Here is a 17,500-nt window from a genome sequence, read left to right on the forward strand (position 1 = left end):
CACCATCCCACAGTGAACCAGCATCAGCAGCTGGGACTGGTGTTAAATACACAGATATTCTTACACTCTGTGTGTGATCTGAGGCTACGACGGACGTTCACCTTCCAGCAGGACAATGACTTGGATTAAATGTTGGAATTAAGTGTGCGAACATGTTTCCACTTTAAGAGAAGTGACTTCCTGTCATGAGCGTGGAGAAGCTGCAGAGTCACAACAACACAAACATGTTAGAGCAGCTCAGGCTGAGGTGGAGCTGCCGCCTCACCCACTGACACAAGCCTCTAATAACACAGCGTCTCCACAGCTCACCACGTCCTCCTGTCCTCCTGTCCTCCTGTCCTCCACCTAGTTTAGAATGTTTTGACCTCTGGTAGTTTATAGTCCTTATTTTTCTTTGCTTCATACATGGTTCTAGAGAGGATTTAATCTGGATTAGATGTGCATTTCCCTCGTCTCTAATCTGCAGCAGCTACACATTAACTTTAACCACTGATCCATTACTCATTCCTTCAGCTTCTATTTACGAGCCATTGTGACATCATGACCGTTCCATAAATCAGTGGGTTATAAAAAAACATAATGAGCAGGAATTTAAGGTCCAGGGAAAACAAGGCGGAGCTTCCTCTCACACGTCTGACACCAACAGAACATTTTCTATTAAAACAAAAATCCATTCATACCCAAACAACATGAACATAAAATAAATAAACGGACAAAAACACATTCCTTTTAACAGTTTTCTTTTTTTAAGGAAACGTTTCCAGAAAATCTCAACAGTTTAATCTACAATGTCCACGTCACATGATCACGTCTTTATCTCACTGTGAGACAGACGTTAGTAAACCACTCACTCTCCCACACCAAAGTCCACAGAGAAAATCAGTGATTTTAACATCGCACACAAGCTGCTGGTCCTCTGCTGCCTCGTGTGGTCACTTTGTGGCACTGAAATTAAAAATATAAAACGCCAATTTGACAAAATAATATATTTGAACGTAGTGATGGAGGCAGCAGAGGACCAGCAGCTTCTCTGTGTGTGTGTGTGTATGTGTCCAGGTATTACTAATGTTGTGGGGACCTAAAGCTGTTTACACAGTCACATTATGGGGACTTGTCTTCCTTGTGGGGACAAAAATCAAGTCCCCACAACGTAAATAACTACATTTTAAGGTGAAGATATGTTTTAAGGTTAGGTTGAGGTTAGAGTTAGGTATGGTCAGGTTTAGGATTAGGTCTGTAGTAATTGTGGTTAAGGTTAGAGTAAGTCTCCAGGAAATGAATGCAAGTCAATGCAATGTCCCCTTAAGTCATGAATGTCCAACGTGTGTGTGTGTGATGTTAAAATCACTGACTTTCTCTGTGGACTTTGGTGTGCGAGTGAGTGGTTTACAAACGTCTGTCTCACAGTGAGATAAAGACGTGAAACATGTTCTTAAACTGACGTACGAGAGTCTCCGTGTCTCAGGCTGCGTCCACAATGAGTCAGAATCTTCCACAAATCCAACAAAAACTACTTTAGAACCTGAACTCTTCATCCTGGTCATGTGACCTAATCTCAGGTCTGGACATGACACAGTGAGTCAAACCATTAGCTAACGTTGAACACAATGATCCAAGTAAACAGCAGTGATGCAACACACACACACACACACACACACGCACACACACACGCACACGCACACGCACACGCACACGCACACGCACACGCACACGCACACGCACACGCGCACGCTGCTGCTGCTGCTGCTGCCGCTGTATGTGACTGTATCAGACTGAGTCTGTGCTCCGGTCATGGAGGACGTACTGAACAAATATCTTTAATTAGGACGTGTCAGAATGGTCAGTTATGAGCTCTATTTGACCTTTTCTTAACAATGTGTGTGTTTGTACGTCAGTGAAATACGGTCGCTGACTAAATACGGCGACCGCTGGCCGCAGTCTGATGCGAAGTGGTGCGAACACACGAACACACGTTTGCTGACTTTATCCGGAACATTAGCTTCATATATAAAATCCTCTGAGGCTGGAAGTTTGTGTAAAACACTGTGCTCCACTGTGCAGCCACCAACAGCACACTTGTCCCTCCGCGTTGACATAATACCGCTCTTCCTCCCTCGCCTGCACTCTCGCATTTTATAGGGACAAGGTGGAGCTAAGGTGGAGCTCTCCAAGTAAACTTACTGGTGGGGCGGTAACATTTGCGGTGAAATGCGCATGCTGCCGTCATAATGCGCAGCGAATTCAACATCGAGTGTTTTATCGCCTATACTTACACTAAGGGGGACCACGGAAAAAGGACTGAGTATTCTTTTTCCACACTTTGGTGACTGCTAGGGCCTCCAGAGTCCCAAATATAAGTATTAAAATGGTTAAAAAGTTGATTTTGCATAATATGTCCCCTTTAAGTGAGTCTTTTGTTGAGTGGCTCATGTCCTTGGTGCAGCCAGCAGGGGGCACACTTCAAAAAGCTGAACTATCCCTTTAACAGCCATCACAGCCATGTCTTTCATTCAGACATTAATCTGTCAACAAACACATTCAGAAGTCGCCCCTGTCACATATTTGAGGCTGCAGCCGCCGCCTCGGTCCATACCTGCTGGTTTGTTGGCCTGTCGCCATGGAGACGCAACAACAACCACACAACAAGAGCACTAATGAAGCAGTGGGGGCTGGGAGGGTTTAAGTTTGTATGAGAGCACACAAAGAACATGGAGAGAAAGTGTGTGTGTGTGTGTGTGTGTGTGTGTGTGTGTGTGTGTGTGTGCATGCGCGCATGTGAGCGAAGGTGAATGAGGGAGGAACAAAATGTCTTCCTTATCAGACTGACACACCTTCCCTGGTACAGGAACACAAATAATGAGGCTGCAGAGCACGACAGAAATCACTAGTGCTTCAAATATTTAAACTAATAACCTACAATAACTAGTCCTACCTTTTAACAACTCACACTGACAACTAACCAACAGCACTGAAGGTTTTAAAGCTGCGTTAAACTTTCATAATTATCACAAAGAAAAAGTGACAAAACCACAACGCCATATTTAAGTCACAGTATTATCACAATGTTTAAGTCACGATATTTAAATCACGATATTATCACAATATTAAAGTCACGATATTTGAGTCACGATATTTAAATCACGATATTATCACAATATTAAAGTCATGATATTATCACAATATTTAAGTCAAGATATTTAAGTCACAATATTAATCACAATATTTAAGTCACGATATTATCACAATGTTTAAGTCACGATATCACAATATTTAAGTCACAATATTTAAATCACAATATTTAAGTCACAATATTATCACAATGTTTAAGTCACGATATTTAAATCCCGATATTTAAGTCACAATATTTAAGTCATATTATCACATTATCACAATATTTAAGTCACGATATTATCACAATGTTTAAGTCACGATATTGTCACAATATTATCACAATGTTTAAGTCACGATATTGTCACAATATTATCACAATATTTTAGTCACGATATTTAAATCACAATATTTAAGTCATGATATTATCACAATATTTAAGTCACGATATCACAATATTTAAGTCCCAATATTATCACAATGTTTAAGTCACGATATCACAATATTTAAGTCACAATATTATCACAATGTTTAAGTCACGATATCACAATATTTAAGTCACAATATTATCACAATGTTTAAGTCACGATATCACAATATTTAAGTCACAATATTATCACAATGTTTAAGTCACGATATCACAATATTTAAATCACAATATTTAAGTCACAATATTATCACAATGTTTAAGTCACGATATTTAAGTCACAATATTTAAGTCATGATATTTAAGTCACGATATTATCACAATATTTAAGTAACGATATTATCACAATATTTAAGTTACGATATTTAAGTCATAATATCACAATATTTAAGTCACGATATTATCACAATGTTTAAGTCACGATATTATCACAATATTTAAATCACAATATTTAAGTCACGATATTATCACAATATTTAAGTCACGATATTTAATTCACAATATTATCACAATGTTTAAGTCACGATATCACAATATTTAAGTCATGATATTATCACAATATTTAAGTCACGATATTTAAGTCACGATATTTAAGTCATAATATCACAATATTTAAGTCACGATATTATCACAATGTTTAAGTCACGATATATAAATCACAATATTTAAGTCACGTGACGCTACGTACACTCCTGATATAAATTTTAAGACCAGTTGAAAAATTGCAAGAATTGACATTTTGCACTGTTGGATCTTAAGAGGTTTTTAAGTCCGGTTTCAAAATGCAAGAAGAAGAAGAAATGGGAGTGAAACAAAAAAAATTCAGTAAGCAATTTATTGCAAACAACCATTAAAGTGAAATAGATGAAAGGTTTAAGAGCACAGCCTTTAAAAGTCTAAATCTTTTCTGTCAGGTATCCACACTGTCATGACCTCCTGATGGCAAAGGCAAAAAAGCTTTCTCTCTTTGAACGCGGTCGGATTGTTGAGCTGCATCAGCGAGGCCTCTCGCAGCGTGCCATTGCTGCTGAGGTTGGACGCAGTAAGTCAGTCATTTTAAACGTCTTCAAAGATCCTGAGGGTTATGGAACAAAAAGGTGAAGTGGTAGACCCAAAAACATTTCACCGGCCCTGGTTGTTTTTACCATACATTGTGATTGTATGGTGACCTAAATGTCGTGATACTAAAACCCTCTCTCAGAGCCTCAACCCAACTGTGCAAAAACCTAAACAGGTCTGACAAACGAGGACATGAAACCAAAGTGTTCTAGAGTCTCTGTCTGTCCACAAAAGGGACATCCCTCCCCAGTGCTAGCATCCAGGCGTTTGTAGCTATAGCTCCGTGTAACAGGAGGCTTATACAGGAGCCGCCAGCAGCCTTCAGGGGAAGAGTCCGCATCAAGAACCTCAGTCCATTTGGATTCTCTGAGGCCCGACAGAGAACCACAGTTCACACAGCTGAGGTACAGCGGTTTTCTCCCACAGCCGAGGACCAGAGTCTTCATGTAGAGAAGGAGGTCACTCTTCTGTCTCCTCTCTCCCACAGCAGGTTTAACGGCGAGTGACGGAAACACGGACACTGAGGAGCAGACAGGACCTGCAACACCTCCCTGATCAGTCTGGAGGACCTGATGTTCAGGGTTTCAGCCAGTGCCATGTGTGTGTCTGTGTGTGTGCCCGGCATGTGCGTCCTGTTCTGCAGAACCACAGAGTGAGTCTGTAAAAGTCTGAGGGTACTTTCACTCTCACTAACTCACTCACTCACTCACTCACTCACTAACCTAAGACATATCAACGGTTTTCACAAATCAAGATAAACTAATGCTACGTGACGCGCTATAACCTGAGAGTGGAGCTAACAACTAAGCTAACAATTTAGCAAACAGCTAAGCTAACAGCTAAGCTAACAGCGCCCTCCATTTCACAACAGAACAACAGAAACTGAGGGTGGCGCCCTCTGTAGGACCATGCAGGAGTTTCATCAGACGGTCTTTTTAAAAAAGGGGTGGAGTTTGATGAACTTTAAACAAATGCTTAGGTTACCAAAGGTTACCGTGGCAACAGAAGGAATTTACCTTCTGACCTCCAGGTGTTGTCCTTCCTTCGTGTGTGTGCGCGCGCGCGCATGTGTGTGTGTGTGTATAAGAAAGAAAGAGGAAGAGAACGAGGTCACAGTCTGATTAAGTCACAACTGAAAGTTACACAACCTGTTGAGCCAGTTCTTGGTGTTCTCACACACACACACACACACACACACACACACACACACACACACACACAGTAAAAATGTGAAACTTTAAAGAAGGTAAACAGACAGAATGAAGAGGACATGCTAAGACGTAGCTAAAGTGACGTAACACAGAATATCAGGAAGCACATCGCCTCCTAGTGTAGTGGAGGTGGAAACACTTCATATTATCATGTATCTAGTTTCTCTGTTTTATGCTAAAAATACTTTAGAATCTAAATATGAAATACATGAAAGACTTAGAAAAATGAAGTTTGAGTGACTTCAAAACATTTGTCAACGTTCTGGGAATAAAAATGCACAATTTGCAACAAATGGCTTTTTAATAAACAATAAAAATAATAATAATAATATTGACAAAACCTGATCAATATTTTTATGGACAAATGAATTGATTATGAAAAGCATTGTGTGTCTTTAACTTAAGATGTAACTCATCACCCGCCCCCAATCCCCTGTTGCCTGGCAACCCTTCCTGTCATACAGGTGAAGTATGTGACAAACAAACATTACCTGTGACACACACACACGATCTGATTACAACTGTTACCATCAGACACACCCTTCACTCTGCAGCACACACACAAAACCACTGTGTGTGTGTGTGTGCGTCACTGTGTGTGTGTGTGTCACTGTGTGTGTGTCACTGTGTGTGTGTGCAAACAGAGAGGTATTGTGGGTAATGAACAAACATGGCTGACACAGGTTGGGTGCAGGAGAGGAAACGTTTTAGTGTCTCTTGATTATTGTGTAATTACAGCGTTTACTTCACAATCTAAAAATGTACAATTACAGGTTTAAATGAGCCTGAATTTGGGGAGTGACTGTTATTGTGTCCTGAACATTTAGATCAGCAGCTCTAACATCATCACACACACACACACACACGCTAAAATCAGTGATTTTCTCTGTGGACTATGGTGTGGGAGAGTGAGTGGTTTACAAACTTCAGTTTTCTAAATTCCTTACAGAAAAGGTGACTCTGTCCTAAACGTCAAACTCTTTAAAACACACAAATGACACCACCATAAAAATATAATATACATACAGAACATGACCTAAAATAATCTAACCTAACCCAATGTAACTGAACATGACCTAATTTTACCTAATTTAACCAGATATAATCTAACCTAATCTAATACAACCCAAACTAATCTGATATAATCTAAACAAACGTGATATAATATAACCTATCCATTTCAATGTCGCAAATGGGCATGACGAGATTAAATTGCGTGATTTTTAAACGCAGTTTCCTGTCACACCTGCTGAGTTAGGGTGAGTTAGTCCGAGTTAGCCCGAGTTAGCGTGGGTTAACGTGAGTTAGCCCGAGTTAGCGTGGGTTAACGTGAGTTAGCCCGAGTTAGCGTGAGTTAACGTGAGTTAGCCCGAGTTAGCGTGAGCTAGCCCGAGTTAGCGTCAAAGTTTTGTCACCAACAGGTGAATTTCAGAGTAAATAGAGACACTTTAAATGAACCTTTTCTAAGCAAATAAAGGCACGTTTTACATGAACTCAAATGTCGCTTCTCTCTCTCTCTTTTTTAAAAAGGTGCTTCTTAAGTTCAAAAATTCTTTCCAAAATGCAACCAGGTGGTCCGCAGCTGCGACGTGAACGATTTAGGAAAAACTTCAGATTTGAAAAAGGTAAGACTTGTTTAGTGTATTACGTCTATGCCGAATTAAAGAGCGGCTTTTGACGATTCAGAAAACATAATTCACAACATAAGGAGGTAGATGCGGTTTTGTTGAACATCCATTTATCTTTAAAACGCAACATTTTTCTAAAGGGTGTCGGGCAGATAACGTCATGTTAGGCAACACACGAGAATTTGTCGAATTCAGAAAACATTATTTAAATCATTATAAAAAAATGCAAGTTTTGTGGGATTAGACTTTAAAACGCAACAATGTAAAGGGTTTGGGGGCAGACAACGCAATAGTAGGTGTACAACCTGGGAAAACCAACATAAAACTTTAGATTTTAGAGGCAATTATTGTCGTTTGAGTATTTATTGCGTCCCGAATTAAAGACCGTTTACTAAAGACTAGGAAAACACAATTCGCAACACTTTTGGACTGATGAGTTTTTGTTAGGAAGCGATTATACTTCAAAATGCAACATTTCTAAAGGGTGTCAGGCAGAACACGTCCCGTTAGGTGTACAACATGCGAAAACAAACATAAACCTTTAGATTTTAGAGTCAATTCTCGTCGTTCATGAGTATTAAATAGATGCCGAATTACAGACGGCTCTCTAAAAGCTACGAAAACATCATGTACATTAGAAAACAATTCACGTGTGCTTTCGTGAAAAGGCGATTAGACCTTAAAACGCCATATTTTTCAAGGGAGTCCGGAGTTGGATTGGCATAAACGGTTTGTTTGGGGCTAAAACTTGAGGGGGGGGGGGGGGGGGGGCGATAAACATGAATAAAGTTCATCACTGTTGTGTGGAAAACTCTAACCGTTTAAAAGTAGTGTGTGGCGCTGCTGGAGCCTCGGAGGCGTCTGCACGGATGAATGGATGAGTGACTCACCTATGGAGACCAGTTTAATGTTCTCCTTGTCCAGAAACTCCAGAGCCACCGAGACGTTTTCCAGCTTCATCTGCCTGAAGTTCGGCCTTGGGTGATACTTTCGGAACATCTTCTTGTGGCTCAGGACCTCCAGCAGAGCGATGAGCCTCAGGCCGTCGCCCAGGTCCAGCTGCAGGTCCCCGATCCGCTTGTTCACGCACTTGAGGTGCTCGTTGATCCAGCGGGTGAAGGTGTTCTCCTGGATCTTCTTCCATGGCGCGTCCTCGGCCAGGTCCTTCTCTGTGACCGGCATCTTCTCGCTCGTGTCTCCGCCGCTTCGCGTTCAGGTTTCTGGTCAAAAGTGTCGGGAAAGTGTGGCTCGTGTTTCCTTAACGAGTCCGGACTTTGTCCCCGTTTCACGCGGACGCGTTCACGTGCTGCTCCCAAAACTCGGAATGTTCAGCTCCTTCCTCCTGTGACGGTTCTGCTCTGCGCTGGTGATGTGTCGCCCCCTGGCGGACATGTACGGGGGCCTACAAGTGCAAAGCATTTATTACAAAACGTGAAACAAATGAACAAAATGAAGTGTTTCAGAAAAATTAATTCAAAGAAAACCAGGGGAGATTTAGTTGATTTGTTTTTGTTTGCAAAGAAACAAAAACAAAATAACGAGTTAAACTTACTCGGTTCTTCATTTGATTTAATTTCCTTTTATTGCGACTTCGATGCCTCCATCGCACATGAGCGGCGAACGCGAGGCGTGGCAGCGTCATCCGCACAAACTCACGTTCACGCTGACACAGCGCTGTAGTACCTGTGCCAGGCCTGTGAGCGGCGCTGTGACGTGACACCAAAAAAGGAAAAAAAAAGTCTGACTTTACTGCAGATTTGATTTTTTTCCTTCTTAAACTAAAGGTGGAAAACGACACATTTTTATGCTTTTATTGTATTATATAGTTTTTGTTCATGTGCAGACACTTTTATCGTTGTCCTGTGTGAAGCTCCTCCCCCTGTCACAGGTCACTTCCGGGTAACGTGACTTGAGTTAGATGTAAAATAATCAAAACAGTTGGTGAAGTTTACAGAAAGTTTGCCAACACTTGGCTGCATGATGAAGGTTCAGGTCCCTGAGCTTTGGTGTTATGTCCAGATCCATGTTTTTTTTGTTGTTGATGAAAACGATGTCATTTGACTTCGTTCCCTTTAAATGTTAGTGATCGTGGGAGCTCAGGGACCGTCTACTAAGTGCCGGACTTCTCATGTTTTCACATAATTTCACGTGGAGACCAAACAAAAACACGTCCGTTTAGCTGCTTTAAAAAAAATAATAATACTAAATAAAGCAAATCTTCTTCAATCATTAAATAAATGATTAATAATTAGTTAAACCTTTAAAGATGTTTTTGTTTGGTAAAATGTATTAAAAGATCATTTGTTGGTGTTAATTTGTGTGTGTACAGAGACAGGAAGCAGGTTTGGTGAATCATCTTTGCTACAACTTTAATCCAAACATCTCTGCATATTAAACACCATCATCTTCATCTTCATCTCAAATCTCTTAATTGTAACAAAATATTTCTGCTGACACTCGAGTCGATCAAATAACATTTTATTTTACAAACATTTCTCTTTATTTTCTCTTTGTAGTGTTTTCATGTGTTCATGGTTTTTTTCTCTTTAAACCTCAGGAATATTTGTTCATTTTCTCTCTATTTATTATTTATTATTTTAAAACACAGACAAAGACGAGGAGACACAGGACGACACTGTTCACCAGTCCACACACACACGCATACACACATACGCACGCACACACACACAGACTGGTGTCACATCAAAAACGTCCACCTCTCAACAAATTAAATCAATCATCTTTTTTAAATCTATTTTAATAATTTGGCTTTGAGTTTTAGCCCCGCCCACAAAACTCACCCCATAATTAAAACAAAAAAACCCAAACAAACAAAAGGGGAAACGCCATGGCCGACTAAAACCAGAGGGCGCGATTTTCCTGAAACGTCTGTGTGAAAAAAAACAGAAAAACCACCACGACAAAAACCCACGTCAACGCTAACATCAATGCTAACATCATCGCTTACGTCAACACTTACGCTAACGTCAACGCTAATGTCAACACTTACGCTAACGTCAAAGCTCAACGCTCGTAATCAGACATGAGTGGGATGACGGGATTTTAACGTGAAAGCTCATTTCTCCTGGAGAACGATCGGAAAACGACAAAAACCCCCCCCCGAAAAACAACACAGACAAAAAAACGAGGAAAACTAAATCCACCACCACAGCTGAGAGTCGGAAAAACAACAAAAGTGAAAATAAACCAAGCGCGAGAACGTTCTGTAGAAACCACGACTTTTATATTCGTCTACAATTATATACAATTAACTTTATACAAGAGACGCAGTGACATGCTCTCCTCACAGCCCGGTGTGTATGCATGTGTGTGTGTGTGTGTGTGTGTGAGTGTGAGTCTGTTTCAGGCGGAGCTGCTCTTGGAGAGGTTAGGGTAAAGGACGGCTGCCGTCACGGCAACCATCACTGCGATGACCGGCATCCAGGGAGTCCAGCCGCTCTGAGAGAGACAAAGTGAGAGACAGAGAGAGAGAATAGGACCAGTTAGTCGGATTTATTGACGTTGAAATCTTGGACAAAAAAAGACAATGAAGGACGAGAAAGAGAAGGAGGAGGAGCATAAGATATATTACACATATACATATTTTATTTTGAAAGAATCACAAATAAAATGAAAGATAACATAAAAATGTGCATTTTATTTTGAAAGAATAACGACTGAAATAAAAGATAACGTAAAAACATGCATTTTATTTTTAAAAGAATAACGACTGAAATGAAAGACAACATAAAAACGCATATTTTATTTTGAAAGAATAACGACTGGAATGAAAGATGACAAAATCGTGCATTTTATTTTGAAATAACGACTAAAATGAAAGATAATGTAAAAACGCATATTTATTTTGAAAGAATAACGACTGAAATTAAAGATAAAATAAAATTGTGCATTTTATTTTGAAAGAATAACGACTGAAAAGAAAGATTACGTGAAAATGCATATTTTATTTTGAAATAATGACTAAAATTTAAGATACCGTAAAAACATGTATTTTATTTTGAAAAACTAAAAAATGTCTCAGAAAAGTTTAATGAAGTTTTTAAGTGTAGACTCAGTGAAGTGTGTGTGTGTTTGAAAACTTGAAGTAAAAGAGTTAAACAAACATTTACAGTGTTATATAACAACACACTGACAGGCTTTTACTTTGAAACATTGGGTTAGGGTTAGTTTTTACAGATTAAGATTATTAATTTGTGAAAAATCATTTGAACCTGGAATCCTGGAAACTAAAACCTGAGAAAATCTTTAAATTCCAGCTGAAACAAAAAAACGAAGAGAGAAAAGAAAAAGATGTGAATTCAAAACAAACAAACAGGAAGAAGATGAAAGAATTGACAACTTTCCTTTTCACAGCAGAGAATTAGGGACACATGGGATTATTATGTTGGGAAAGAAAATTTTAATATATTAAAGGGGACATATTATGCAAAATCAATTTTTTAATCATTTTAATACTTATATTTGGAACTCTGGAGGCCCTACCAGTCGCCAAAGTGTGGAAAAAGAATACTCAGTCCTTTTTTCGTGGTCCCCCTTAGTGTAAGTATAGGCGATAAAACACGCAATGTTGAATTCGCTGCGCATTATGACGGCAGCATGCGCATTTCACCGCAAATGTTACCACCCACCAGTAAGTTTACTTGGAGAGCTCCACCTTTTCCCTATAAAATGTGAGAGTGCAGGCGAGGGAGGAAGAGCGGTATTATGTCAACGCGGAGGGACAAGTGTGCTGTTGGTGGCTGCACAGTGGAGCACAGTGTTTTACACAAACTTCCAGCCTCAGAGGATTTTTGTGTGTCCAGTGGATAAATTTAATATTTGAAGCTAATGTGCCGGACAAAAAATATTTGTTCAGTACGTCCTCCATGACCGGAGCACAGACTCTATCTGATACAGTCACATACAGCAGCAGTTTATGCAGCTCGCCGCTGGCGATCAGCGGTGCTGTCCCTAAGTATCCTTGTGTCGGAGGGCTCTTCCTGTGACGGCACTCTCTGTGAAAATCAGTTAAAAAAAAAAAAAAAAAAAAAAAAAAAAAGTGTTTTTAACTGATTTAAAACAGTTAAAAACAGTGTTCGGCTTGATCCTTGTGTCGGACAACTCTTCCTGTGACGGCACTCTCGCTGTTTTCCGCACACTTTTTTTTTTTTTTTCCAGAGAACTAGTGGAGGGAGGGGGAGAGGAATGGAGCGGATGGAACAGGAGCTGAGCGAGTGAGTGCAGTAAAGAGGACAAATCAGAAACCCCCTGGAAGAAGTGGGTGTGTGTTTGCCTGTGTCTCATTTGCATATAAAGGGACCAGGCACAAAACCGAGCGTTCTGAAAGGGGCGGGTTTAGCAGGGTTATTGAACTGCTATGGTGCTTCATCTTTATGGTATTTTGACCAAAGCATGTCACTGACATGTTCATTAGGACACCAGGGAACTATTTTCACTTGGAGAACTAGGGTATAATATGTCCCCTTTAAAAATATTAATATTAAAATATATATATATATATATATATATATATATATATATATTTCACAGACTAATTTAATCTTACTGAATTCTTTTTTTTTTAATCCAAAATAAAGACTTCACATTTGGCTCTAATTCTCTTCCATATATTTTCTCTCTTGAACGAACGAGCAACAGACAGACATAACAGACACGATGGACAGAACCATGAAAAGAAGAATTAAAGGAAGAAATAAAGAGTTTGGAATGTAAACATCAGCAAAAACACAAACAAGAGGCTTGAAATGAGGAAAGAGAAATAAAGATAAAGCAGCGACATCCTGCAAGTAAAACATGTTAGTGGACACACACACACACGTGAGTAAATATTCAAAATAAAAACTCAAAGTTAAACTGAATTTAGTAAACCACTCACTCTCCCACACCAAACCTCATAGAGAAAATCAGTGATTTTAGCTGCAGGGACACAGGAGCTGCTGGTCGTCTGCTGCCTCGTGTGGTCACTTTGTGTCACTGAGTTAAGTCCAAATTCACAAAATCAGACATTTGGACTTAGTGATGGAGGCAGCAGAAGATCAACAACTGCTGTGTGTGTGATGTTAAAATCACTGATTTTCTCTATGAGATTTGGTGTGGGAGAGTGAGTGCGTGTGTGGGAGAGTGAGTGCATGTGTGTAGGAGAGTGAGTGCGTGTGTGTGGGAGAGTAAGTGTGTGCGTGTGTGTGGAAGAGTGAGTCACTAGAGCACTACGTTGTCTTTGTGGGGTTTGTTTGGAGGGAACTCTTTAAAGCAGAGGTCACAAACACTGCAGCCAATAAGGTTTTAATTACAGTTTTAATTTAACCTGACTGAGTGTGTGAGTGTGTGTGTGTGTGTGTGTGCGCACACGTTGTGCGACTTCGTATGATCACTCACTTACAAAAACGGTGATAACCGTTGGGAGGAAGCCCTGGAGTGAATGCATAATATTCATCATTTAAATGTTAAATTGCATAAAACGTTAATATCATCATTTCTGTCCGTCCACACTTTTGTTTTCTTCACACTACACCACTGCTTTCTACTTCTGAAAAACATGGCTGGCTCAGTCTTAGTCGGGTTCAGGTGTCAAACTCGCGGCCCGCGGGCCACATCAGGCCCTCCAATCGATTTCACGTGGTCCACCCCTTAATAATGTATCAACTTATTTCTGCTCATTTTCACTTTTTGTTTAGTCTGGACAGGCAGAAAATCACAATGCAATTACTGTTCACACTCACATACTCTGATGAAAAACTAATGACCCAGTTACCAGCTGTGAATTGTTTTCAGATTCAGTTTAGTCTGGACGTGCTGAAAACAAGGAGTCCAGTCAGTCAGTTGTAGTTTAGTCTGGACATACCAACATTCCTGTTCCTCGGTGGCAGAACTTTTTGAAACGAAGAAAACTAGAGGATCGACTTCCTGTTTACATGCAAATGCCCAGTAACTCCAACTGGTCACATGACGCGTGTTTTCATGCGAGTTAGTGTGGACAGATAAATGGCGAGGAGGTGAAACGCTTTTTGATTTGAAAACGCAGCGTGGATGACGCCTGACTGACACGCGAACACGTCATGACAATGAAGAGGACGCTCAGTCTGATAGGAAAGTGCAGGAGGAGAAGAGTTTGTCCACACTGATCAGAATTCAGGGTTTAAAACACACAAATGCCTGGTTGCTGCAGTAACCACACCCTGAATCCATCACAGGGCAGGACAGAGTTTTCCCCTCGGACAGCTTTCCTTCCACTGACAGATGATGGAGACACAGGACACAGGGACAGAGAGAGACAGAGGGACAGACTGGTGTCATGTCGGTGTGTACCTTTCTACCACAACTGGCCGAAACACCAGTAGAGCAGAGCCAGGACAAGGCCCATGAATATGGCTTGGACAGGCTGCAATATGGATGGCTAGAGGGGGGGGGGGGGGGGGGGGGGGTAGGAGAGGGACAAGAAGAGGTCAGCCAGCAAATCAACCAAAAACCAACATGGAGGGTGGAGCAACAGCAGCGAGGCGCGAGGGAGGGAGGGAGACAAATGGTACATTCCATTGACGTCAGAAGTCACAACTGGAATTGATGTCACCTAAGAGTTCACCGCGCTAAAACTGAGTCACGACCCGAAGTGTAGCTACTTCCTGTGCAAAGTGTGGCTACTTCCTGCGCAGTGTAGCTACTTCCTGTGCAAAGTGTGGCTACTTCCTACACAAAGTGTAGCTACTTCCTGTGCAAAGTGTGGCTACTTCCTGCGCAGTGTAGCTACTTACTGTGCAAAGTGTGGCTACTTCCTACACAAAGTGTAGCTACTTCCTGTGCAAAGTGTGGCTACTTCCTGCACAGTGTAGCTACTTACTGTGCAAAGTGTGGCTACTTCCTACACAAAGTGTAGCTACTTCCTGTGCAAAGTGTGGCTACTTCCTACACAAAGTGTGGCTACTTCCTACACGGCAGGTTCAGGTTTAACTTTGAATTAAATCATGTTATATTACGTTTTTAGTCGGAATTCTTATGAAATAAAATAAAATATCTTTCATTTTAGTCTTTATTATAAGAAAATAAAAAACATTTTGTTTTGTTGAAACTTTCAACAAGGAACTCAGACATTCTGACTTACGGCGACAAATGGAACGTACCAACGGGGGGAGGGGGGCAGGATTGTAACACATCAGCCATTTCTACAAAGCAAAACAGCCACAAAAATAAAAACACAGAACTGAGTTTCGGTCGCCCATCACCAGGTCATCACAAACAAACATAACAATAAGAAGACGTTTCTATAAGTGGCTCCGTTCATGATCTACATTTTTATTATTAAAGCTATTAATGAAACAAAACAACCAGTGAGAGTAAAAACTGTCTGTAAAAAAAAAAGTGTCTGAAATCAGCTGTGAATACAACAGGAAACACTTTCTGCAACAGGAAACACTGTCCTCTGAACTGCAGCCAAAACACACCTGATGGAAGGATTATTATAGGGAGGGAGGGAGGGAAGGAAGGAAGGACGTAAGTAAGGAAGGGAGGGAGGGAGGAAGGAAGAAGGAAGGACGTAAGGAAGGAAGGGAGGAAAGAAGGATGGACGGACGCAAGATAGGACGTAAGGAAGGAGGATGAAGAGGAAGACAATGGATGAAGGAGAGGAAGAAAAGGAGAAGGAGAAGGGAGGACAGTGAAGAGGAATATAAAGGTGGGAGAGGAAGAGGGTGAGGAGGAGGAGGAGGACGCTTCACGTTGTTTTAAATCAGATTAGAATGAAAAGAGAGAAAAATAAGAGTTGAAATCAAATCTTCACGTCGAGGGTTAATGTCAAACTCTGCCTCAGTGCCCATGAGCAAAATCTGCTGCTTCTCCTGAATTAATGTTGAAAGAAAAAAATACAATAACAAATAAAACGAAAAAAAAAACCAAACATCTGGAATTAAAGCAAAAGTTAAATGTTTACAACAACAGTGCAATGAGGTGTGTGTGTGTGTGTGTGTGTGTGCGTGTGTGTGTGCGTGTGCATGCGTGTGACACTCACAGAGCTGCTCTTGTCCTGCAGCAGCTTCAGGCTGCTCCTGCACTGCTCCAGCTCCTGGTTAATGTTCAGCTTCTCCTGCTCTGTTCGCTCATAGCGCTGACGGAGGTCCAACAGCTGAGAGTGTGTGTCTTCATACTAAACACACACACACACATTAACTTGTTAGCAGTTTTCTCAGGATGTCTGTGTTGTTAAAGTCACTGATGTAATGAGATTAGAGCAGCCATACTGACCGCCTGCTGCACTGACCTGACAGTGCAGCAGTTCCCTGAACTCACGTCTGAATCCGTAACACGTTTGAATAAGTTCTCACTCATTTACATACATGCAAAAATTCAACAAGGCCGACTCCATGTTGAGGTGAGGCCATGGTTACGTCTTGAGCTCTCACACCTTCACACCAAGTTTCGGGAAATTCCGTGGAACTCAACGTATGCCTCTGTTTAAGCCTTAGAGGCCGCTACAGAGCCCTTGAGCAGTGCACGGGTTCAGGACCTATGCTAATATCGCATTGTCGCCAGAGCTGACCTCCACGCAGAGTCTGAAGAGTTAGCGCCCTCAAATATGACCGCAAACACACGGATAGAAGAATAATCTGAAGGACAAGAATTGGTTCTCTACCCTTCATGAATGAAGCAGAGCCTTTAACAGCCTCCAGGGGGCAGCGTACCTCTTTCTGCAGTGTGTGTGTGTGGGCCTGGGCCTGGTCCAGTTGACTCTTCAGCCTTCTCGCGTCCTGCAGGTGCTGGTTCTCCAGAGAACCCAGTTTGTCCTGCAGAACCTCCTCCCTCTTCTCCAGAGACTCCAGACTGTTACTGAGGACCAGACTCTGCTCCCTGGTGCTGCACACACACGCACACACACACACACACACACACACAGTGACACACACACACAGTGAAAATCTATCACCGAGCACAGACTTTGAGGTGAGTGTATATATACACACACACAAACATATATACACTCTTGCTTGTGATAGATGGGAGTGACTCCACCCCTAATGTACAGGTGTCTGTTGACAGTGTATCGCGTGAGCAGAAAAATC

General features: G+C 41.2%; 2 protein-coding genes across 11 annotated transcripts in view; both read right to left on the reverse strand.

Annotated features, from left to right (window-relative positions):
* The window catches only part of flnbl (filamin B, like), a 45,709-nt gene extending 36,968 nt beyond the window's left edge, over nt 1-8,741 (reverse strand). For both annotated transcript variants that reach the window (XM_058632145.1, XM_058632144.1), the window contains exon 1: nt 8,324-8,741. In XM_058632145.1, coding sequence (XP_058488128.1) covers nt 8,324-8,615 — 292 coding nt within the window. In that variant the 5' untranslated portion in view covers nt 8,616-8,741. The remainder of the gene's footprint in view (nt 1-8,323) is intronic.
* A 1,035-nt stretch (nt 8,742-9,776) lies between these two features.
* The window catches only part of slmapa (sarcolemma associated protein a), a 33,528-nt gene continuing 25,804 nt past the window's right edge, over nt 9,777-17,500 (reverse strand). For 8 of the 9 annotated variants that reach the window (XM_058632149.1, XM_058632148.1, XM_058632150.1 and 5 more), the window contains 3 exons: nt 17,123-17,294; nt 16,453-16,587; nt 9,777-10,892 (listed from right to left, as the gene is read on the reverse strand). In XM_058632149.1, coding sequence (XP_058488132.1) covers nt 10,797-10,892; nt 16,453-16,587; nt 17,123-17,294 — 403 coding nt within the window. In that variant the 3' untranslated portion in view covers nt 9,777-10,796. Of the gene's footprint in view, nt 10,893-14,759; nt 14,848-16,452; nt 16,588-17,122; nt 17,295-17,500 lie in introns of all 9 variants that reach the window. The other variant, XM_058632147.1, reaches the window with a different exon arrangement.

This window comes from Solea solea, chromosome 6 (assembly GCF_958295425.1).
Source record: "Solea solea chromosome 6, fSolSol10.1, whole genome shotgun sequence".
In the NCBI taxonomy this organism is placed as follows: domain Eukaryota; kingdom Metazoa; phylum Chordata; class Actinopteri; order Pleuronectiformes; family Soleidae; genus Solea; species Solea solea.